The following is a 23991-nucleotide window of genomic DNA, read 5'->3' as shown; positions in this document are numbered from 1 at the left end:
TGCACCCGGTTACTCCACGTTCTCAGCATAAGTCCTTCACTAGGCTTCACCAGGGACGCTGATGCGAATGCAGCGGGCTGCATTTACGCAGCAGACATCCCATATCCGGCAAGGATATTTTCTGAACGAGACATCGGGATGTGGTGCCACACCAGTTGCCGCTCTTGTTCGCATAACCAGTAAGAGTACACGTCCGGTGAATTGCAGATTTGCGGCCTGATTTCTTGTTGAGACTTAATTTTTTAAAGGTTTGATCGTTATCTCTTCGCGAAGAGTGTTTAGTCACGTATGTTCATTGAGGGCAATGAAAGACGTAGTGGAGAGCTCGGAAAAGTTTCGGCCCTTTGATATGTGCTAAAGATCCTCTACCATCTCTCTGTACAGCTTTTTTTTCATTTCGCTGTTATGTAAATGCTGTTATGAAAATTGTGAGATCCAGTTAACAGCCAAACTTCCCTACCACAACGCGCTGCGAGTGCACGCTGAAGAACACCCAGAGGGTCAAAAATCATCAAGAGCCCTCCATTACCGCGTCCTTCCTTCGCAGCCCCCTTGCAGCCAAGACCTTAAACGTTACGTATTACCACAAAATTAGATCTAGAGTTTCCAGTTGTTCTCTCGAGAACCTGAAGGAAGCGATGCTCGATTTCTTCAGGTGTAATAGTTAATCATGAACCTCCTTAGAGGTGAAATCAGTAATTGTTTTGAAGTGAAAAGCTTAACTACGCTAGATAAAGCAGTCGTCGCATAGGCAGGAAAATTACCTTGAACGACTTTCAGTCCAGCCACGTTAGCCGTGTAATGACTATATGTGGTACAGTTATGGTGTCGAACCCTTGACCTTTAGCCTTAAGCCAAGACCTTAAGTTCACCTCTGACCTTTGACATTTGGTGACATTTTGGTTGACTTTTGTCCTTAACAACGTTCGATGGGGTGATGTGAAGCCACGTGACATCCTATGGATGTGTCGTTAGACCATGTGATACCACGTCATAGCCACGTGGTCGTGTGGATACATACACAACGGTTGTCACGAGCGTGTAGTGGAGCTGCCATGGACGAGCCGCAGACGCTTAGCAAGCCTGCTTGCATATCGCTGAATTCGAGTTAAGCCATTGCCGATTTTCTTTTTTTGATTTTCTTCCGCAACGTAAATAATGTTTGTTTATCCGTATTTGTTATCCCTCCTAGCTAATTAACCCGATGTGCTCTACGCCTTCGCAGAAAAGGCGACCGGTGGTTTGGATGTGGCACCTCGTCGGAGGCAGCCAGGAAATCAGCTCCAGGGCTCTCCTGGCCGCAGCTCGGAAGCCTCTACTAGCCCGGGTACGTTGGGATTCTTCAGCCTCTCCGATACCACCCTACGTATCATTATACCACGATGTGAACATATGGGAAAACGTTGTAAGCCACTCGGAGACTGCGAAGTGGTTGGCGCCTAGGAAGACGCGGAAACGCAGGCCGCCATAAGGGGATCGTTCGGCATTGTTCGGAAAGTACTAAGCGCGCGTCACTGGCTGTGGCTCAGCAAATACGGGAGCAGTGTTTACGTGCCATTTGTGTAACCCGCGTCGCCATCTATGCCCCTTTAACATGGTCATGATCTGTACACCACACACGCACACAACCGGAGGCGATGTAAGCGGCAATGGCTATCCACGCCTTGCTTCGGTGGTTTATACGCCAGCGCCCAAGGAAACCAGGCGTCAGGGGATGCTGGAACGTGCGCAACTCATCTATAGTCCTTTAGAGGAAAGGAACAGTAAACTTGGCCCTCAGATAAGGATAGCTCCAACCAGCGAGATACAGCAGCTGTTGAGCTACTTTAACTGCCTAACGTACCATCTTGAGTTACCTGGTGGATTCCTGTCTATCCGCAGGTAATGTAAATACGCCTGAGCAGGTGCATAAGTAAGTACTGTATGTTCAATGATCCTGTCTGTGGAATCCACCGCGGTGGATCAGTGGTTATGGTGCTCGGCCTCTCACCCAAAATACCCGTGTTCGATCCCGGCGGTGGCGGATGTGTGTACTGTGCGATGTCAGTGCACGTTAAAAACCCCAGGCGGTCGAAATTATCCAGAGCCCTCCACTACGGCATCCCTCATAGCCTGGATCGCACTGGGACGTTAAACTCCATATACCATAAACCCTGCCTTTCAACCGGATTTGTAGTGACCGAAAAACAGATTTATGTCATATTTATGACAGGAAGGCTTGTGGCCATTAATAGCCGACATGGAATAAGGGTGGGTGTTTTTAGGTGTATAGGTCTTTTGTGGTTTGTGTCGTTCCAGGTATTGTGGTTTCTATAAAACACAAATATTGCGCATTTATAAACTAGGCCTGTGTCTCGCAACCTTGGCTTCTGCAACTAGACGCCCGAACTGTTGAGTCATCAAGTGCGGGCCATCAATCACTACTGACCTGTATCACAATTTCAACTCCAGCATTTCAGTGAAAGGGAAGTTAAAAAACGGTGGTGTTTAGAGATATTCCATCACTTCTAGCATGTTTGGCGGAGTGGCCTGCTAGATGCCGCATTTTTTTCTTTTTAGATTTTGTATCTGTACATCGGAAGGAATGATTAACTGGCCTGCTAGCGGCTGCATTTTTTCAATGAGATTGATTTTGTATCTCGACACTGTAGGAATGATCAATTGTAATTTGGTTCATTTATTCGTCTTAATTATATTGAGAGGGAGAAGCTCTGGAGAAGGTGTTCTTCGTCTTCACTGTCTTCAGAGGTAGAACCTATAAATTTATGACCTGCCTTTACATGCTTGCATTCCCCTTAAGAGCAACAATCTGTCATGTCGAGCGCAGTGGCTTTGGTGTCATTGTGTTCACGCGATGCTGGCGCCTGTTTTACCGTATTTTCCCGTATACAGCGTGCGTATTGTCGCGCGGTATAAATCTGATTCCTCAGTTTCCCCCACTCTAGAATTGAGTTCCCGAAAAATTGTGCTCACGAAGTTTGTTAGAAAAAAATCTGCTCCAAATATGAGATGATAATATTTGAATATATGGAAATAAAGAGAGCTTGGCTGATGACGGTACAACCGGGCATTGTTATTCGTGTGAAACGAGTGTTTGTCATTTTAATTTGGCATTAAAAAACACTTCAGCTCTCGAGCACGAAGTTCTTGCTTGTGGTGTCCTCGAGGGGGCATTTTATTACTCCGTGGACAAAATCCCACCTGCTGCCTCCTTGAAGGCTGAATTTCGAACTGCGTCATAGTGTAGGCTGACGTAACATTCTCCATGTGCAGGCCGGCAGGATTCCAAGGACACCGGGTCGCATGACATGCCTGCGTCGCGAGTGAAGCTGTGTGGTGGAAAAGACGCCACTTGCACGCCGCAGCCTTGCGTCCACTATGCCGTAAGTTGTCACTGTCGAGTGGCGGGGCATGTCGCTGACAGCGGTGTTCAGTCCTTAAGCACGAGGTCAATGTGTTCGAACCTTGCAATGGGAAGCGAACCCTGAGAGGGAAAAAGGCCCGCGCAGTGGAATTTTCGTAGCGATGACTACACTACGCTACCTCTTCGACACTTTAAGCTTGGCCCCACTTCAGCTCCGTAGCGGCGCCGTTGGTCACTCACGTGACCAACGGCGCGGCGCGGAACTGCACGGCGCGCAACAGCTGCAACAGCTGTGCGCATGCGCCGTGTCAATTGGGACAAAGCTGAAGGTACGCACAGCGAAGCGGAGCAGTGAAAGATTGACTTTGCAATTCGACTGAGCGAGTTCCACTTGGCTAGATGCCAGATTAATATATTTATAGTTTGTTACGTCTTCTTGCTAATTAACCAGATTTGCTAATTGCCTTTTCAGGGAGGCTACCGGCGCTTTGGATATGGCCGCTGACCGCAGGCGCTCGGGGACACACTCTCGGGACCATCATGACCGTAACTCCGGCAGCCATCCAGCAACAGAGAAAGGTTGGCATTGGTCGGCTCTCTCTTAAAGTCGCCTACGGATCGTAAAACGACGAAGTAACGCCATGGGAAAGCTTTTCGAACACAGACAGATTCGCATTGGCGCGACTCAAAGGACACGGAGACATAAGCCACCATACGAGGATCGTTCGGCGCTTTTCGGGGAGTCAAAAGCGCGCGTCGTTGTTGGGTGTGGCTCAACCAGTGCGAGAACAGTCGTTAGATGTCGTTTGTGCAACACGCGCCGTGATATGTGCCTTCATAGCATATCCGTGAGTAACCCGTACGCCACACACGCGCACAACCGGACACGTTAAGAATTGGCATTGTCTATCGAGGGTGCAGTTCGCTGGCGTAGCCAGTTACACCCGGTGAGAGCCAGAGTTGGGGTATATATGCTGGAACGTGCGCAAGCCATTTCAGCGGTTAAGAAAAAAAGAGTGAACGTGACCATCCGGTAGGAAAAATGCACCAGCAACATCAAGCATTTGCTTTTCATACTGAGCATTTGACGCCTTTGAACCCCTTTTTTCCATTTTTCATTTCTTTATATATTCAGTTATTCGCAAAAGCCTCATTACCTCGTGATCGGCTATCATACAACATTCAATCTTCAATCACTAGAACCAAAAATGACCATGATACGATATTTTTACGCAGCCCCAATCATTTCCGACACGCGGTGCCGACTGTATGCCGACGGCTTTTCGACCGAACGAGCTGTATACGCTATCGCGTAAAAAAATGCGACAGAAATACCTTAATCACTGCAACGAATGGATTTCCTTTGCATCTGTGGACATCATCGCTAACCGCCATCTCGCATGTCAGATTGCAGGCAGCTGCCCTGTCTCCCGTCAGGCTCGCGCATTGGTTCCTCATCCAAGCAGGTGAGTTCAGATAAATCTGGAGCCACTGGGGGCTTTTAGTGGGGCAGCTGCTGACAGGCAGGTCGTTCAGCACGTTTTTCCCTTCCTCTATCTTTAATGAAGGGGCAAGCAGCGACGCCGATGCAGCGCCCCTAGCGGCTTTGCGGGTGCAAGTGCGTCAATCACGTGGGTGTCAACCAACCAGGCACAAAACCTTCTGCGCCCCGCCCCTTCCCCTGCAGCAGTGAAGGAAAGAAAGAAAGGGTAAGTGACCCCGGTGAGAGGAACTACCCTCCAAAGTCGTGCATACTTTGTCCCGGTCGCTGTGACTGTGTAAGTGAAAAGTGAAAAAAAAATTAAAAGAATGGAGAGTACACTTAAGCTCCGCCCTAAGAGTATGACTCGATAGCGTAGTGGGTGAGGCTTTCGATTCTGAGCAGTTTGACGTCTTTGAACGCATTTTTCATTTGTTTTTTCTTTACTGTTTAAAATTCCCGAATTACACCCTCTAAATTTTGTTAATTAGCATCACCAAGCATTGGCTTTCTATTCTGAGCATTTTGACACCTTTGAATCCTCCTTTAAATTACAATGATTTAATTAACTCGTCATCGCCTGTCACACACCAATCAATCGTCAATCCCTAGAACCACAAATTGACATGATACAATGTTTTCACGGAGGCCCCGATTATTTCCGGCAAGTGGTGCGGACTAGTACTACGCCGACGGCTTTCCGACCGAACGAGCTGTAACGCTATTGCGTAAAATGGTAGTCTTTTAGAGTAGAGTAGCATGGGCGAAAATGCTAAAGGCAACATCGTCAGGGCAGTGGCGCATCGCTTAACCGCTGCACCACTGAGGACTCCTATGGATCTATGAATGTTAAGAATGACCTGCATATATGCTACTTAACCCATTACGCTATGGCGTCGTACTCTTAAAGTGCGGAACGTGAGTGTCCCCTGAAATTTTTTTCCAGCTTACCTAATAAAGGAGTGTTTTTGCACTAGAACGTAGGTATACATTTCAAGAGAACAGAAGGATAGCCTGCTGCGCTTTAAATTACCGCGGGCAGTGCCAAGGTGCCAAGGGGTGTTGTAAGCCAGAGCCACCTTTTTTGTTAGCTGGTGGATGTGAACTCCCTCTCGGGATGCGTGCGCGTTCGATGTGTTTCCAAGTTTAGCCTCTCCTTTCCTTGAGTTATAGTATTTGATATCCGCGTGTACTGCGTACCTCTGCTGCTTCTGAAAAGACCTCAGTCTCCGAGAGCGGTACGAGGTAGGATGATGTCACATTCTCCTTGCGCAGGCCGGCAGGTTTGCAAGCGTCCCGGTTGGCGTGGACCACGTGCGTCGCTTCCTTTGCGGTAAGTGATCAGTGTCGTAGTGCAGGGCGACTACCACGGCGGGACGGTGGCTAGCCCGTTCATCCGCTAAGCACAAGGTTAAGCGTTCGAACCCCGCCACTGCGACCGCTGTAAGACGCTGAGTGGTAAAAACTCCTTCGCAGTGAGATTTTTGGTGTACTTCAACGAACAGAATGAAGGCATAAATGCTTAAAGCATACCTACACTGAAAAAAAGCGTGCGGGTATTACAAAAAAGTATTCTCTTCGTGGCTTTGCTATGCTACTATCTCAGAGGCCCGCGTGTTGTGCAATGTCAGCGCACGTTAAATAACCTGAGGTGATGCACATTATTTCGTAGCTGTCCACTATGCGGCGTCCCTCGTAGCCCGTGTGTCGCTTCGGCACGGTAAATCCGCAATTTACAGTTTACATTATATTCGTGCCTTAAATAAATTATATTTGACTAATTCTGTAGACCAGATGCCAGCACAGGAATATGCACGAGTATAGAAACTCAGCAACCAGTACATATGGTAAAACAGCAATGCACGGATCATGCTATCAGGAAACGAAATGAGAAGACCGCACTGTGGGATTTCCTTCATGGGCTTTGGAAAATTGAACATAACAGGCTAGTGAGAGACAAACGCCCCTGGCTGTTCACACCCCCCCATGGGAATAAACTTCCACACTGTAAAACTCCGATTTCGAGGAGTACAGTAACCACCTCCATAGCGTCCGGAATGCTGCTTCGTATTTCATGTGTTTGTGGCTATTTCTGTGCTGACGCCACTGAAGCGTCATAAACTCCGCCGTGGAGATAAAGCGGCATCCGGCGTTGTAGTGTTCACCTGCTGCGGTTTACAGGTGGGGCAGTGCGAAGAGAAGAAAATCCCCACTTTTCTTGTAGGGCAGAGGTGGGGAACCTGCCACAAGACCCAAGAGGAAGAAAAGGCGGTGTTCGGCATTTCAGTGTTCCCACCTGCCTCGATTGGCAGGTGGTGAAATAGTGATAGAAATCTCTCCCCTCCGCTTGTAGGGCAGAGGCAGGGAAGTCTGTGCAGAGGGAAAAACACACAAGGTGGCGCCGCGGCAGAGGCTGGTTCCCAGGAGGAACAACCGGGGGCGGTGGAAACCGTGGAAAGTGCAGGGCCAATCAGCAATTGTATTTGTTTTTTTAGCATTTCTTATGAAAGCTTCGTTTTTGGTGAAGGTCGCTTATATGTCGTTATCATGCGGTTATCTGCCGATGCGTGCCAAATAGCTTCAAGCCGCCTCAAACTGCCAGCAAACCTCAAAGCTTGTTTGCTAAATTGAAACTCTCTAATTATCGTCCAGTGTAGAACGAACCATAGCAGCTGACATCCGCGTAAAATTTTGTGCGCTGGAGCTTATGCGTCGCCCTCCCTCGCTACATGGTCTCATTGAAGAACTTTCATTTCAGGGTCAGCATTTAAAGGTTCATGTTAAGTGCTCGTTACGGCTGCGTTATATATCTATTCGCTGTGTGATCATCTCCTGCATATCGCAGCGCCGTCTGAGCTCCCGCGAGCGAGCTGCAGGCGGAACCAACCGGTTCATCAGGAATGTTTTCGTCGCGTGGGTCGACCAACCGGCAGCCGTTCATCAGGCCAGCAGCCTTTGGTGAGTGAGTACAGTTTTCCAGAGTATGATGCGAGACAGGAGTTGCATGTTGCGAACCCTCTCGTAAAAAAACACTCCTTTGTGAGTGGGTGATGTGCAGATTATTCTTTACAGGGAGCTTTTTTTTACAGCGATAACTGTTATAGGCGCCCGTCTCTGGCTTTCTCGTCGTCGTCGGTGTAACCAGTGCATGCGTTAATATCGTGGTCACGTTAATGTCACGTGACCTTATGTCACTGTCAACTTGGTTCGATGAGCCTATGGGTGGCTCTGTTTGGAACAGCCGCCTGCCAGTGCAGGGGTGCCTCATTTGGCCACTACACCAGTGCGCCAATAATATATCCCCAACACTCAACGCCTAAACCCCTATCACTGAACATCGCGTTGCACAGCCGTAACAGTCCTGCGTTCTTTTTTTTTTTACTCCTATCAAGGCAGAGTGACTTGAGGGAGTAACGTGCTTCATTCGGTGGTGGTAGTGAGAGCGCTCAAACTGCACTCTCCTGGTGAATGTATCGCTGCGGCGTCAGAGCTTGCACAGCCGCACAGAAAGCCATTCATAGAGAACCTCATCCCGTACGTTGGAGGTCCACGCAGTCGTACTGCGTCACATAATTGGCATGGTAAATGGTTGAGACGTGCGGGTATTTAGCGGACGATATTTCTATTGTTTTTTTTCGAAAACGATCTGCAAAAGACGCGGTCATTTTTAATTCCACTTTAGCGGCTGGAATCATCAAAAACTCGGTCAAGTAATGCTTGAACTTCGGTCTATCAGTTTTGGTAGTTTTAAGCGTTATTAATGGCAAAGCATTTGATGTATTCACAGTACTGAGCGCACTTTACGCAGAATAAATTCCTTTACTATAATACTTCTAATAAGGCGTTTCACAGCTACCGATGCAACGACACTCCACCAAAAAGTGTGCGGAGTGCCCTGTGATGCCCCTGGCAACACTGGCAGCATGACATCACCCTACTGGAAAGAGGTGGTGTGTTCACGGTCGCGTGATGCCGAAACGTGACCAGCCACGTGATGGTGACGTCGCGGTCACATAATGTGACGTAACAACGGGATGCTTTCGTGAAGTGCTACGTTAATGACGACGCAGCTCACTTCGCAAGTGTGCCAGCAACAGCTTCGCTGTAAAACAGCATTGACAGTTCCACACGAAGCGAAAGGAGCCGAGCAGTAGCCGAGCCCTTGCAAAAACTTCTTTAGACAGCCTATAGACTGTCTGTAGACTTCTGTCTATAAAGTCTATAGGCTATAGACACTACAGAAGTCTTATTACAAATCCCATAGAGAGTCTATAGGCAATCTATAGACTATTTATGGCCATACACTTTGTCTATATACTATGAATAGACAAAAAGAAATATCTATAGGAAAGCAATAGATTCTAAAAAGTCTGTAGACTGTTTCTAGACTGCCTATAGACCTTTTTTGTAGGATAGCTCTGTCTCAGTGTCTTGATGTCCTGTTTTATGTATCGCGCTTACAGCTCTCTGTTCCAATTTGTCGTGCAGGCGGTCCTCCTCGATGAACTCTGGCTATCCTGCCTTGCAGCACAGGAGGTGTGATGAGCAGAAGGTGAGATCCGGCTCCTCAACTGTCGGGAGCGCCAGTTTAAGCCTTTGTTAAAACAAGCGGCCTGCACAACACGCTAGAATTATCACGCTTGCGTGGTTTCTACGATATCTCTCATAGAACAGTCTAGTCGGAAGAAGAAAGTCTTTCGATCATGGACGTTCAAGGAGGCTTCAAAAGCCCTCTCTGCATACAGCTGCGAACAGCCATTAGCTCTCACCTTCGGCAGTGCTGGTTTAGCAGAATTTTGTATGGGCGCCTCCTTCTGCGATTGTATTGAAAAAAATATAGTGAACAAATCGCGCGGAAGAGAGCAGGTTTTTTTTTTAGACAACAAGTTGAAGGCATTTCACATCACAGTGCTTATTTATGTCTTACTGTGTCTCGTCGTAAGCCTGCGGTGTGCATTCACAGGCGCACATCTGCAGGGATTCAAAATTTTCGCAATAGGAACTGCCCGTGCCACTTACTCATTTTAAGCGCAGCAAAGCACCAAGACTAGACAAAATAACGTATCGAATGCTCTATTGGATGGGTCGATAGCTCTCGATGTTTGCTCGGACACAAGTGTGCAAACGTCGCCTTTGTTACAAAGATAGGTTATGTATCGCAAGTGATTTGTTGTGCAAGAACGTACAAGAGATGCTCCGACTTTTCACGACCTTTGTGTGGCGCTCTCAACGAGAACCTATGCTTGGAGACAATTGCTTCTTCCTGTAGAGTCTAGAGGAGCTGGCCTTGTTCGCTTGTTCAATAAGCAGCTTGTCTCACGGCTTTTCCTGCTCAAATGTGCAAGCCACCTCTTTCTGCTGGCAGTGTTAGAAAAAGCGATTGAGTTATCTGCTTTACCTGTTTGCATTGACTGGCCATGGCCGTGAGGGAGCTTTGTGGAGTTTCCCGAAGGAGGTTGCCGGCATAAGATTTCCTCATTGTTCGCTTTTCGTTACTATATTTGCTCGACCTGTCAAAAAGGCAGATGACAAACAGGCTAAAGCGGTCTCTAATGCCTGTGCTTCAAAAAAATGTTATCTGTGAAGCATGGCTTCGCGTCAAAGGGACTGTTGTGCCATGGTCGGTGAACTACCTCCTGTGTGACCAACCAGACATGATCGATGATTGCCTTGTGTGATGCCGTGATGCAGTGTTTTTCTGGGACAGTGTTCAGTGGACGATTAAAAAGAACATTGAGATCTCGCCTTGCAGTAATAAGGTTAGGGCACGTTCCGGCCAACTGTAGTCTGCCGCCTGTCAGCTATACCCATGGGCAAGAGATGCACGTATAACCTTGACGAACACGTATCAGCTGGTTAACGGTTTTTTTTTTTTTCGCGCGAACCCTTACCCGTCTTTCATCACGCGAACTTGCTAGCAGAGTCGCCCCTCGTTTCTATTTCACTCCGTGGCATGCCTAACAATTTTTCACGTCACGTTGAGAGTCCTTGCCTTCGTATTTACTTGCGCGCTGCGTTTTTTCCTGCCGTTGTTTTTTCTCGCCTTGCGACGTTCCTGCTTTTGTGACCTTGTCTTTTTCGCTACGTGGCTGCGCCGCAAGCCACTCCTTTTATCGCACATTTCTCGGTGAAGAGTAATGAAAGTGGTCGTTTGATTCTCCCCCCTGGATGCCGGGCAGCCATCGTCAACACTTGGCGGAGACTCAGGCGCCGACAAAGGCGAGAGTCGTGTGGAATACCTGCACCGCGTATTGGGGTGACCGGCAGCCGGCAGCTGGGCTTCCATCCTGCAGCTGATGGGTGAGGAATCTCTGCAAACTTAATATGCAGTACCTTTTATCATGCTTTCTCGTCCGAGTGAAACCGAAGACGGAATCGATGGCGGCGGATCACTGGTGGATAGAGGTGGCTGGCTATACCACCATGCGTCCTGTTGTTGTTGTTAGTGGCTATTTATCAATAAGATAACAATGGAAGTGAAAGATGTTGCTAGCCGCGGCATCTGCAATCGAAACCTGAAGCACCTGAGCTCCGGCTAGCGGGAATAAAAGGACAGGGGGGAGGGGGGGAAGAAAGGGAGAAGGATAGTGAAAAAAGATAGGGGTAGGGAGTAAAAATATACATGCTGCACCGCGCATCACAGGAGTAATCGCGTCGCGTTCGTTTTGCCGTTTCGGGGCGTCGGTCGGGGCGAAGCGGAGGCCGCAGTGGAAAGACGCAAGCGTCGCGAGAATTGACTCGCCACCAACGTTGACATCTTTCACGGCTGGCGAGCGTGATTAACTGGTGAAAGGCGCTCGGCACTTAATCTCGGAAAGCAGCACCCACTTGTAACTTGAATTAAAAACTATTTTGTGGTGAGTTACCTGATGCATCTTATTAGGTGCAAACGAAATGCATTTGGGGGATCGCAGTCACTCGCAGACGATTCTATACGACGTCCTGTAGGCGCGTCGAGACAGCATACAAGCGCGTTATCTGAAGCGTTTCTAGTCGTGTCGGCCGCTCTCAGGTTAAACCCTACAACCCAGATCGGAGTTCGCCATCGGCCCCGCCTAGTTAATTCATTATTAAGAGCGTCAGCTCTTATTCAAAACATTTCTCGATTTCTTCGGGTCTGCTAGGACCACCCTTCGGCGCGAAATTTTCTGTCCCATGAATTCAAGATGGCGGCCTCCATAGTAAATCGATATAGCAACCGAATCGGTGATTTATTGGTGACGTCATTAGTATATCGAATTGTTATTGATTTATGAGGTCACGGTTTTGTGACGTCCTAATTAACTTGTCACGTGACTGTTTCATCTGTTATAACTCAGTAATTAATGAGGTCATCACAAAACGAATTACACTAATTGATGAAGTGACGGTTTTGTGACGTCATAATTAACTAGTCACGTGACTGTTTAATAGGTTATAACAACTCAATAATTAATGAGGTCATCATAAAACGAATTAGATATTTGGAACCGTTTAGATGAGTAGAACACGTAAAATACCAATACTAACTAATGAAGTTAATATTTAGTGATGGATAAGCATAAATTTATTTGCTTATAATTAGCCGATGAAGTCATGACCTAACTAATGGCATATTCGTAACGGGCTCAATTAGTAGAACATGTTACACCAATATGGCCTTATTAGGCTAATATTTAGCTATGGTTAGGCTTAACATGGCGGCCGTGACGTCAGCTCTCGGCAGCTCAGAAGGCGGTAGGCGCCCACTCGCCGTGAGATATGGAAAAGTAGCCTAGTCACGTGGTAATACATCGCGTGGACGACAGATTGCGCTACCAAACAGCTAAAGCTCCTTACTTCGGCTTCCAGATGGTGGCGACATAATTTTTTTTTTCGGACGCTGTTTCACCCACCAAATAGTTGTGATCAACGTGCCTGTCCGCTCTGTACAGGCGAGGCATGGATAATAAAGAATGAATGAGTTGCGGCAGAGTGGCGGCGCCGAACTGCACCGCCGCGCCACCTAACAAGGCCGGCGGGAACTACGGTGCTGCATTTGCATTCTTCGGGGCTAGTTGGTGTGATTCCTTTTTGGGAGGGGTCAGCATGAACTTTGGACCATAGGGGGAGACTGTTGTGTTAGTGTGTCTCCCTACATCCCAAAGTTCGTGCTGGCCCCCATAGATGGTGCTGCTCAGCTTTGGAAAAAAAATACCGCATTCTAGGCCAGGCGAGCGACCCTCAACAGAGTTCAGTCAGTTTCACGGGGCTGTTACACTTCATGTTTTTTTTAAAAAGCTTGGTTACATTGGAACGCCTGATATTGTCACATATCAGTTGGTGCTGGTAGCTGGCGTCTAGATGGCAGACAAACTCCAACACTGAGAAGCTCTGAGAAGATGCAACAGCACACCGAGAGTGCCGGAGCGGAACGTCAGCTTCTTTTTCAGAACTGAACAGGGTGCCGCACGAGCTGCGCGCCGAGCAGCGGTTGTTGTAGAGCGGCACTATATAGGCTCGTCTGGAGAGCGCGTCACGGCGGTAAGACGTCTCATCTCCATGTGGTCCTCTTCCCACAGTTCGCAGCGCCTTCTGCGTCCTGAGCGCAGGCTGCAAACGGAGCCAACCGGATCGGCTGTCACGTGAGCGTCGGGTGCCAACCAGCAGGCAGCGGCTCAATGCCAGCAGCCTCGGGTGAGTGACAAAGCTGCCATTTTCCAGGGGATGATGCAAGAAAGGAAACATGCGTCGGAGACTTCCTCGCAAAACGCACTCCGTTTGGTGGTATTGATATGATTGTTTCATGTTGAACTCTTCCAATGAACGATGGGGTGCTCCTGAGTTCTTTCTAGGAAGTGCAGCGGTACAATTGGGCATCGTAACTCGGAGGCTGATCACTGGCGCATACAACATGGCACACTCGCTGAAAAATCTCATTCCATTGGAATTCCATCGCGTATGTTGGAGGTTCCCCTCTCGCGATTTCAGACCATTGTCATTGCGTTACATAATGTGTGTCATACGAATAAAATCCCGCTTTACACACGCTCAAGTTGGAGCCTACATACGGGAATGACGCTGCTGTATAAAGTATCTACACTGTTATTCCGGTACCTTTTTATCGCTTCGTCGATTCTTTTAGACCCAGTTACGAGGCTTGTGTGGTCAAAGAGCTCCTGGGGAAGCAACGCTCGATCTTCGAGTTGTCTTGTGGCTGTCTTGGCGAGTTTTGTTTTTACTTTGCTCTATTGACGACTAAATATTCGATACATTAAGCCTAGTGGGGGTGCTTACGCAGAAAGTAGAAATACAAATGATAGTTCAGCTTGAAATTAAACAAAAATAAAGCCGGAGCCAAGAGCCCTCTCTCCTCGCTTTCTTCATGTGGTGTTCTACGTATCACGTTGTTTCCTCTGCGAAGCAAGCTCTGAAGCAAACCTTACTAGGTTATTCGTTGTTAATGAATCCGTACCAACTAGCCCAACTTGTCAGGTTAACTTACTAGGTCAACTCGGAGTGTTATTAGAACCACAGGGCAGTGTTGTCCGCTTCATCCGTTCCCCTTTGTGTGCAGCCGTGATGACCTCTTGGCAGCCTGCCTGGCAACACAGCACAAGCGCTCAGCTGAAGGTGAGGACCCCGGTTCGACTCCTACTGTGTGGAGCAAGAGTTGAATCCATTTTTGAACACATGCGGCCTCCTAACAGGACGCCTTATCGCGCTTGCGTGGTTTCAGCGATGTCTGTCGTAGAACAGAAGTCGGAAGAAGGAGAGAGTTATGTTCAAGGACGCTCAAGGAGGCTCGAAATGATATCTCTGCACACAGCTGCGAACTGGTGTTCCAGCCCTCAGCTGCGGGATGCTGCTTTTGCAGAATTTAGTACGGGGCGCCGTTCGCCTTGTGCGACTGTTGTGCAGTGCAAAAGGAATATGGCGAGGGAAACGGGAGAAAATGGGCAAGGTTTTGTGAGACAGCTTGTTCAAACTGGTTTCACATCCGAGTGGTTGTATGACACTATCTCGTCGAAAGTCGCTAGTGCGCGTGCGCAGATTACACCCCACCTGAGAAGGGTGCAGGCCAGCTGCGGACGACACCTGTGCCTCGGGATCATCTGCGCATGCGCGCTGGTAGCTGGCTGTCGCAGTCTCTGGTAACGAGGCACATACGCCATGCTGAAACGTCACCTCTTTGAGGGTTCTGCCTGAGTTACAACTTCTGCCGTAATGTTTGCCTTTTTCAGACATTGTCCTCTAACCTGGCCTATCAGTAGGCTTGATATGCGCTATTGATACGTGAAGAGAATGCAAACAAGCCCTTCCTCTGCGCACTCTGAATGCTCAAAAACCTGCACCAAATGGTGTAACTGTATTTCGTAGCCTTCCCGTAGGGCGTCTTTCGTGTCCCATGTGCAGTTTGGAGATGTTAGACACTGCACACCGTGTCAATGAAAATACGTTCCTGGACGATGCATCTATGAAAATATTCTAGAACACCCGATATTAAACGTGCTTTGTTTTGCTGAAACTACGCATTCGAACTGACTAAAACCTGCACCCCTTAACTCCGAGAAACAGACAAGCGTTTTCAAAGAGGAAGCAGGGCCGAGAACTAGGTTCGTAAAAACTCTGCGCTCCCGAAGCAAACGCTTAACAAAAAAAGCCTTCCCACAAGTCGAGCTTAACAGCTGCTCCTGGGGAAAAATAAAAACGTTTATTCTCATTCTATTCGCTCCAAGCCTTGGCTCAAGGACCGCCATGCCTTCGTTACCCCCTGAGCTAGCCATTGGGTGCACAGGGTGGTAAGGAAGAATGGAGCTGGTATAGGAGCTGGTATATTTACAAACGCCATTGAGAGAAGTCTTGCACCGGGTAAAAGCTACGTTAAACAATACCTTCAATTCTCTGCCATATTTTTTGGAATTTCTTGGAATTCACACGTGCTCCCAAAAACCTAAATTTTGTGTAACCTACCAGATCGTGCTACTGAATGCATACATACATCTGCGTTTTACAGCAGCGACGGATAACGGAAAGTCTGCCAATCGCGTCGGGCTGACCAAAACTACGTCATAAATCAAGTGACCTACCAAGTGTACACAAAACGAGAAAAAATAATGTGGGTGCGCTAGGAGACGGTCGTTGAATGCGCTTAGAAAGGCACGCACAGCGAATCATTCCGCGCAGAAAATGAAAGACTGACACAAGGAAGGAATGCTTGTGCATGTACTACTGGGGACAAATGTTTCCGGCATGACAGTTCTAGGAAATACGTTTTTGTATCTCCGCCTTGTGCCACAGCTACAGCTTCGGCGGCGACCGTACGTGTGACGTCCCTGTCTTCGTTGGCTGGAACGTCTGTGTCCTCACTCTTCGGGGATCCCGTGCTACTCACCCCCGTGACTGCTCCTGCATTGGGGACTCATGGTATTGTGCCACAGCTACAGTTGAGTGCGTTTCTTTTCTCCTGCTTGAATGCCTTGCGCGAAAACAAGCCAGCAAAGAATGTTAGACAATAGAGCCGGTCAAAGCGATGCAAATTAGCCAATGTTGCGGATGAAACAGCGGCACTCATTCAAATTACTATGCGTGAGCGGCTACCACACAGGAGGCCCTGTCATGGCGTACATTTGAGGCTCGATTTTCGACGTGCGGTTTGTTAGAGCAAATAGCGTCGTTTTATCTCAGCATAGCCTCGCGTTGTTAGAACAGTTCCTCTTCAGGGGGGTTGAACAGTCGTTACTATAAGTCTAATACATCTGTAACTTTGGCACATTTAGTGTCACTTTCAACGAGTGAAATTCGTCTAAAGTGACATTCGCTCAGTGTCACACGATGAGCTTTAGTGACACTCGTTGCAGAACGCACTTTTCCCGTAGTGAGTTTGGCGAACTGGCACCACTTGGTCCGGTATGGCGAGTGTGTATTTTCAACAGCAGTGCTCCGACGTTAAAAAAAATGTTTTGAGGATTTAAAAGGTGTTAAAATCTCCCTCTCATTTTCCTGATTGCGGCTTTTATTGTGAACTCGTTTTAAATCATCAGCAAGTAAAGAATAATGCCCACATGAGAACAGCTACTCCCACTCCGCAAGTGACATGCATGCTCTGGGAGGAATGGCGCGGCAGGGAAAGTCGTGGGCGAATGAAAGAAAGCACATAAGTGCCAACTTTCAACTTTAATGCGTGGCTGTCGATAAACCGAATTTATTCATGGACGTGCAACACCCCCCCCCCCCCCCCCCGAAAACTGTTAAATTGCAAAACTTCATTTGTCCATGACTTTCCTTGCCGTGCCATTCAAATGACGACGACCCCCTTCCGCGATAGACTTAATGCGTCCGCAGGGTTCGTGTGTGCAATTTCGGCCATTGTGGACAGCGCATTCTCGCGTTTTAGCAAACACAAATGGACAACGATGTAGTTTAGACAAAGGTGACCTGAAATCGACTCGCTTACATTACAGGACACGCATACAATGAGCGCGCGGGAAGGGAAGGTGGGACCTACAGAGTGCCGCGCAATAATCTATGTAAAGGCAGCCAGCAGCAGTCGTCGGCGTCGCTTGTGGGAAACAAATACGGCCGTTTCTATGAATGCGAATGGTCACCGAACATGCTTCCGGATAAACTGATTCAAAATGAAGCATTCGTCTCATCAGAGAAAGCAGGGACGATTAGCCATAAGCGCCGGTCCTACACGATATCAGCAACCCGGCTACCATGTGTTTTCCAGGCGCGCAGTCGCATATCAGCTCTTCCCACACAGTTGTCGCATTGTGTACATGTGCAAAGGTGCAACCGGAACAAAAATGAGATTGTTTAAGATAACTAATGCGCAGCATGCGTTTTAAGTCATGCACACGAGCGCCCGCAGTTTATACGCAGCGATGTGAAAGAGTACTGGAGTGCAGTTGTTCTCATCGCTGCATTCGTGGGGAAATTTCGCGCTTGTGCGGTAAATGTTCAGGGGCGTACTATGACCTTCAAGCACTCATTTAGCGAGTACGCGAGATAATTTGCTAAAAATGAAGCAGAAAAAAATGAGCTGCGGTTTGCAACTACAGCTGAATCAAGTTAGAGAGCGAAAGCTGTGGTGTATACGCGGCTTGGCGTCGGTAACGTTGAGTGCGTTCCGCACACTGGATAGGCAGTGGGCCTACCCTGCCAGGTGGCGGTTAAATTAATGGTTGATGGCGAGAGGTTGGTCACCCAAATGAAAACAGATGCAATTGGTGGAGTGTCGCGTGTCTGCCACTACGTTGTCAGCGCTAATGCGTGCAGCCCACATCCCCCCCCTCCCCCCCCATACAGAGACAGAGACGACAGAGCCCCGATAACGGGCCCAGAAAAGAATGAAATCGACCCCTTCCCCTCCAATCCTACCCAAAAGCACAAACATGGCTTTCATGGTTCAGTGGAACTGCTGACGAATTACAGTGACTGAACACATATTCAAGGGCCAATGTTTCCTCTAGCTTTGACTTCGGAGACCAATCTTGGTCCGCAACATGTGGATATCTTAAAACATTATAAAACTTTTCGACGCAATTGCGAGCAGGCAATTGACTCCCGGCAGGCGTAGCAATTGCCATTCAAAGCGGCGTCGCTGAGCAAGAAATCAACCTTAACACAAAACTGCATTATTATGGAACATGGTACCAGCGCAAAAAACAAGGACGAAGCGAGAATAAAGACAACACGGACGCTGTGTGACAACACGAACGCCTCTCTTCTCCCTTCGTCCTTGTTTCTTGCGCTGGTACCATGTTCCATATTAATGCAAACCAACTAGCCCAGCTGTCTACCCTTAGTGACAAAACTTCAGGTGGTTGCGGTAGGTGTCGTCAGCTACAAAACAATAACAATATGTTCTGTATTTCTTCTCTCACATATCAAAATAACAATCCAAGTTATAGCAGTCGTTATCGATGAACTGCCGGAGCCATGTCTGGTAGTTGTTGATTTTGTGGTTTTGTGGAAGCAAACGTTTTGGGGAAGCAAACTGTTTCTAGTGGCCACATAATCGAAGGTTTCATCCTCGCAAATAATGTATCTTTTAAATACGGGAAAAACCACGTATTATTTCCCAAACTAGGTAAAAATGAGCTTCCTCGATCTAACTTTCGCATCACCATCTCTTCTGACGATTTAAATTGGATGTTTTAAATGACCTGTGGGAAGTGATCACCTACCTACTGTCATCAGGCTCTCATCGTCTATATCAATCATCCCGACCAGACTACGGCGCTGGAAAATCCACCTCTCCGACTGTTCAGTTTTTACAAATGCCACGCTGGGAAAGGAATATTGTGAAGACCTAACCATAGACGGAATAATCACAGGTTTACTACATGCACAACATCGGCCGCAACAGTAGCCATCCCACAAACTACAAGATTCGCACAGGAGAAATACAAAGCATGATGACATAACAATGCACATTGGCAAAAAACAACCGCAAAACAAAGCCTGGGGCGCTCTCCGTCGGTATCCCACTGCACAGAACTTGCTTACCTTTAAGAGGGCCAAAGCCAGAGCGCGGTGTGTTTGAAGAAATGCAGAGAAATGTTCCTGGCAGAAACATGTGTCCTCTATAAGCAGTTCGATGCCCTAAAAAGAAAGTGGGAACACGCTTTTTCTTTCTTCTTTCAGTCCCTCCTTTACCTCTTCCCTTACGGCGCGGTGCAGGTGTCAAATGATATACAAGACAGATAGTGCGCCATATCCTTTCCCCAAAAACCGATTATTATTAATTAGCTCCACCTTGCTACCCAGCCGCCTGATATTGTGAAGAGAGGAAGGAGCGTTTAGGCCTTTCATGCCTTCTTACAATATCAGGCGACTGGATAGCGGGGTGGAGCTGCAATAAACGTTTTTCCATGAACTCGTGTCCCAGAAACTTTTGTCCCCAGTAGTACTTACATTGCTCGAACATACTGGCTGTTTGAACAATTAAAAATATGTAGCTGCTGCTGAAAGTGGTACTTTCTATCTTCGCAAGCTGCACACAGCACAAGACAGCGACAAAAATTAAAGAGAAATGACATAATTTTTTTACTCACACGTGTACTACTGGTGCAGGTCTTTCAGGCTGCTGCTGAGACGACCGCCTCGTGGAACGCAGTTCGTGTGTGTGTGCTTAATCTAGCCGCTGTGTCTGACGTATACGAAACTGGCGTAGAACGTAGTTCGATAATTGTGGTTGCTCTTGTTTCACCTCTCTCTGACTTCTTGCAGCACTGCATTCCGTCAGCGACGTGGTAAGTGACTTCGAACGATTCTTCTTGTGCAGATCAGCCCCGTCGCGTAAAATACCTTCGTCGCGCCTGGAGGGCTGCCTGCAGGAAGCCATTCCAGAGCTACTGCGCGCCCAGGTGAGCATTCGCTGGGGTGAAGGAATGCGACGCTTGATTTTGGTATGCGTGCTAGCATAACCGCGGTGGAGGGGCTGTACTATAAATTTGCCCGCCTTGCCTTAAACTTGCTGGCTCCCGCTCCCTTTTTCTTTAACTCGCCTCCGAAAAGCCGCAGCTGCAGCCACGGCAGAGGTTCCGCCAAAATACCCAGCAGAAAGCCCGATCAGTCAAGGATAGATTTCTGCCACCGGAAAATTTCCGTCGATTTCCATCGGCCAGTAGCATTCCCGCGGCGATTAACATGGCTGCGCCCTTCTAAGCAAGGCCCCTCGCTTCGGACTGAATGCGTCGTTGTTGCTGCCTTTTTCAGTGCATTCATTGGCCATAAATCGGGCGCTGGTCTTTCGCCTCGACTCATCTCACTCATAGCAGAAAGTACGAAAGATAAATTTGCTTTATTTTTTAAAATTTAGTATGACAATTCTTCTCCTTTTTTTTTTAAATTTAGTGTGACGATTCCGCGCGCTGTCGCCGCCGAATGCCCAACTGTGAACGCGCCTTGACTGGGATGCGATCGGTGACGCGCAGCGGTTCTTAATTGTGGCTGTCACTTCTTTCGCAGATCAGCACGCTTCGGAGACAGTTGCGTGGCATACCTGCATCACGTCTCCACTGTTAGCGGCAAAGGAACCATTCCAGAAGCCTTGGTCGCACCGCTGGGCGGAGGTAAGGCGTTTTTGTTCAGAGCTGAGTGCTAAAGGGACTGTCGGACGAGTGTAAAATTATTCGCGTATTCTCGTAGATCGTTCCCAATGGTCAGTGTGGCGACAATAGCGGGGGCTGAACTGGGCGTTTTGGCGGGAATTTATACTTTACAATTGACAAAATAACGCGAAGCCAGAGCCAATGGTTGCGCCGTGCTATGCAGGAACTTCGCCGCTCTCCGACTGGTCGGGAAAACATCGACTGAATTTTATTGGTTTGGTTTTACGAGGTTTAACGTCACAAAGCGAGTCAAAATATGATGGACACCGTAGTGGGGTCTCTTGATAATTTCTACACTCTGGGATCCTTTAACGTGCACTGACATCGTACAGTACACAAGTCCCTAGCATTTCGCCTCCATCTAAATGCGACCGCCGCGGCCGGGTCGAACCCGCGTATTTCGGGTCAGCAGCCGAGCACCGTAACCACTGAGCCACATTGAACTTTACTAGTTTAAATGATTAGCATTCCTCTAGCACACACCCTTTTAGGGGTCGGGTATTTTGCCCAAGTCCAGGAGTAGATTTTGATCACTAAATACAAGGAATGCTTACCTTCGGCAGCGGAGGCGTATTCTCACTGCAGAGCATGGTGACTGGATGAATTTAGCAATGGGAGGAGGCTTTTAAACGCTGCATCGAGGTCTTGAGGTTAGCAAAAGAGGAGATTCAATCCTCGGTTGATTCTTAGTAAGGGCAAGAATTTCGCGTATTTTGAATAGGGAATTTGTTTCTGCTCACAACCGTAAGTATTCCGTATGTTTAGTAATGGAAACCTACTTCAGGGCCTGGGCAGCATACCCTGCACCGAGAAGGGAGTGAGGAGGGAAATATTACTCTTTTATTACTCCTACAAAGGCCAATTCGTGTTTAGAGTGTGCTATGCTGCACAAAATCTGTCTTTAAATAAAAAAAACTATTTTTAAATAATGGTGGGCTTTCCTGAAACACCTGGTATATAGGAGCACTAGTTTGTCGTCGACACGTAATTGGCGGCATGAAGTGGGGAGGGATTCCGCCTGTTATCGTTCAGGAACCAATCAAGTTGGTTGTTCGACCTCTAGCGTTACACATTCGTGTCAAATAACTTTGCGTATCATTCACCTTCGCAGAGACGCTGTCGACGCATTTTATGTGGAAGCTGACCGGAGGCGCTCTTCGAAATCGAGGACGAAGATTCCCCGACTCCTGTAGGCAACCTCAGCGAGCGTTAGTATAAGCAGTCCGCCTCTTCTTCAGCAATACTCTGAGCATCCCGAATTGCGCCCATGTAACGCCATAATCCGCCTTCTTCACACGGCCGTTCTACGCACGCGCGCATCTTCTCCTCCAGCTTCATTGATTGAAAACCGCCAGCTCCTACTGCGCATGGGCAGTTCATGTTAGTGACAGGTGCACACGACAGATGGCGGCAGCTGACCAGCACATACAGGCCTGCCGTCTCGCGGGCACAGCTGGCTCCTCATGGAACCAGATGGCGCCTGCGTCTCCCACGTTCTAACCACGTTCGTTTGTTTTCAATCAGTAGCAGACGAATTTTCTCCACTCCCCAGAGGGCGCCACATCTTGTGAAAAAGACGGATAACGGAGAAAAGCAGCAGTCTGTACGAGCAAAGTTCGGCACCAGTGGAGGCGCATTTAAACCACCCGTCACTAGCGAACAGTCTATAGGCCATACAAATGCCATTGGCAGTCTATAGACAATCTAATAGATTTATGGCCCTACACTTTTAGTAGACTTTTGTTTATAGATAGCCTATAGACTGCGAATAGACAAATAAATATCTATAGGAAGAAAATAGTCTATAAGAAGTCTATAGACTGCCTATAGACCATTTTTGTAAGGGATGGCTGACTACTGCAGTACTAGTAGGCGTGATCCGTCCGGATCTGCTGGAATGGCCATGGACTAATCACACACCGACTTCATCTTGCACTCTGTATCAGGGAACACAGAAATATGGAATGACACTCCGCAGTTGTAAATTCGCCTGATTCTGCGTCCACACGAGTCCGTAAATAAACACATATAAGGCAAGCTAAAAGCATCGGGAAAGGCGAACTGCTGTAAAAACTAGGCTTCCATAAATATTCTTTTAATTTAGCGCCGGAATAGTACGACAACGAAACACCTTAATCATGCCAGACTAACTTACACATCTGTCATGATCGTTACTGACCGTCATCTCATCTACATCCGCAGGTGACTGCTCCTGTCTCGTGCCAGGTTCATCCACCCAATTCTCATCTCAACAGGTGGGCTGAAAACAGTCCGTAGCCCGAAACTGGAATGACCTTCCATCCGAAGTGGCAACCTTCATTGACTACAGCAGGTTCAAAACCGCCCTCGAACATCATCTGTATTCATGCTAATTGTCTTCTCAGCCCAGCCCTCATGTAATGTCCCTCGTGGACCTTTGAGGAACAAATAAATAAATAAAGATCCTTGATTTTGTCATCCCGCGGTCTTCGGACTAATTTCGACGAACTGCTCGCATCGCACAGCGCACGGGCTTTTGAATTTAGCCGTTCTGCAAATGCGGCCGCCGTGCCCGATCGAGACTCGGTCCCAACACCTCAGCTCAGCAGGTCTTGGCCAGGAGGCGCTTAATTCACCCACTGCCCACTGCGCTTTCCGCCGCAAACCATTACGACCGTTGCTTGAGCCAATCGGTACGCCCTGCTCACCACTGGTTGTCCCCGTTGTCGCCATTCAGATTCTGGATACATCGCTGTGACGCAGTGCTGAGTATTGTTTTTACGTATACACATGTGCGCCGAGAAAGCGAGGAGGGTTGCACAATCACATCATTCGTGATGTCACGCTAACACTACCTGCTTTGTTCAAGCCTGACAGATGAGGAAACTACGGTCGGAATCTCGGAGTCTGTGTCAGCCGCCGTATTTGAAGCAAGTTCGTTCACACACCGGATTCGGCGCGTCTTAACACTGCGACGCGTTTCTCTCTCTCTTATCATAAGAAACACTAGATAATTGTACTCGCTAAAATAGAAAAGGCACAATTAGTGCACAAGCCTCAACCAAATTCATGCATCTGCTTTCGTGTTG

At 48.0% G+C, this 23991-nt stretch overlaps 3 protein-coding genes across 4 annotated transcripts in view; all 3 read left to right on the top strand.

The window, feature by feature from the left end:
- LOC144101385 (ribosomal L1 domain-containing protein 1-like) overlaps positions 1-23991 on the top strand; it is a 486157-nt gene that overhangs the window by 355691 nt on the left and 106475 nt on the right. The window lies entirely within an intron of this gene.
- Positions 3843-11131, top strand: LOC144100213 (uncharacterized). 2 transcript variants are annotated; one of them, XM_077633232.1, is made up of 5 exons: positions 3843-3943; positions 4779-4830; positions 4933-5073; positions 6120-6177; positions 11024-11131. In XM_077633232.1, the coding sequence occupies exons 1-5, from the start codon at positions 3859-3861 to the stop codon at positions 11102-11104; spliced, it is 417 nt and encodes a 138-aa protein (XP_077489358.1). In that variant the 5' UTR covers positions 3843-3858; the 3' UTR covers positions 11105-11131. The 2 variants fall into 2 exon arrangements, with proteins under 2 accessions (XP_077489358.1, XP_077489359.1); XM_077633233.1 differs by having other exon boundaries at positions 4772-4830.
- LOC144102313 (uncharacterized) lies at positions 12521-23117 on the top strand. The gene is made up of 7 exons (XM_077635616.1): positions 12521-12560; positions 13385-13499; positions 14380-14435; positions 16104-16248; positions 20095-20176; positions 20781-20884; positions 22035-23117. The coding sequence occupies exons 1-6, from the start codon at positions 12521-12523 to the stop codon at positions 20835-20837; spliced, it is 495 nt and encodes a 164-aa protein (XP_077491742.1). The 3' UTR covers positions 20838-20884; positions 22035-23117.

This window comes from Amblyomma americanum, chromosome 8, assembly GCF_052857255.1.
Source record: "Amblyomma americanum isolate KBUSLIRL-KWMA chromosome 8, ASM5285725v1, whole genome shotgun sequence".
In the NCBI taxonomy this organism is placed as follows: Eukaryota; Metazoa; Arthropoda; class Arachnida; order Ixodida; family Ixodidae; genus Amblyomma; species Amblyomma americanum.
This window is presented reverse-complemented; position numbering and strand designations above follow the sequence as displayed.

Bases quoted from the DNA above. Each gene is read 5' to 3' on its own strand.
- LOC144100213 (XM_077633232.1), top strand. From the start codon at position 3,859: ATGGCCGCTGACCGCAGGCGCTCGGGGACACACTCTCGGGACCATCAT. The intron at 3,944-4,778 runs GTTGGCATTGGT...GTCAGATTGCAG, and splicing joins CCATCCAGCAACAGAGAAAG to GCAGCTGCCCTGTCTCCCGT. The intron at 5,074-6,119 runs GTAAGTGACCCC...CTCCTTGCGCAG, and splicing joins GTGAAGGAAAGAAAGAAAGG to GCCGGCAGGTTTGCAAGCGT.
- LOC144102313 (XM_077635616.1), top strand. From the start codon at position 12,521: ATGGCGGCCGTGACGTCAGCTCTCGGCAGCTCAGAAGGCG. The intron at 13,500-14,379 runs GTGAGTGACAAA...CTTTGTGTGCAG, and splicing joins CTCAATGCCAGCAGCCTCGG to CCGTGATGACCTCTTGGCAG. The intron at 16,249-20,094 runs GTTGAGTGCGTT...CTTCTTGTGCAG, and splicing joins GGTATTGTGCCACAGCTACA to ATCAGCCCCGTCGCGTAAAA.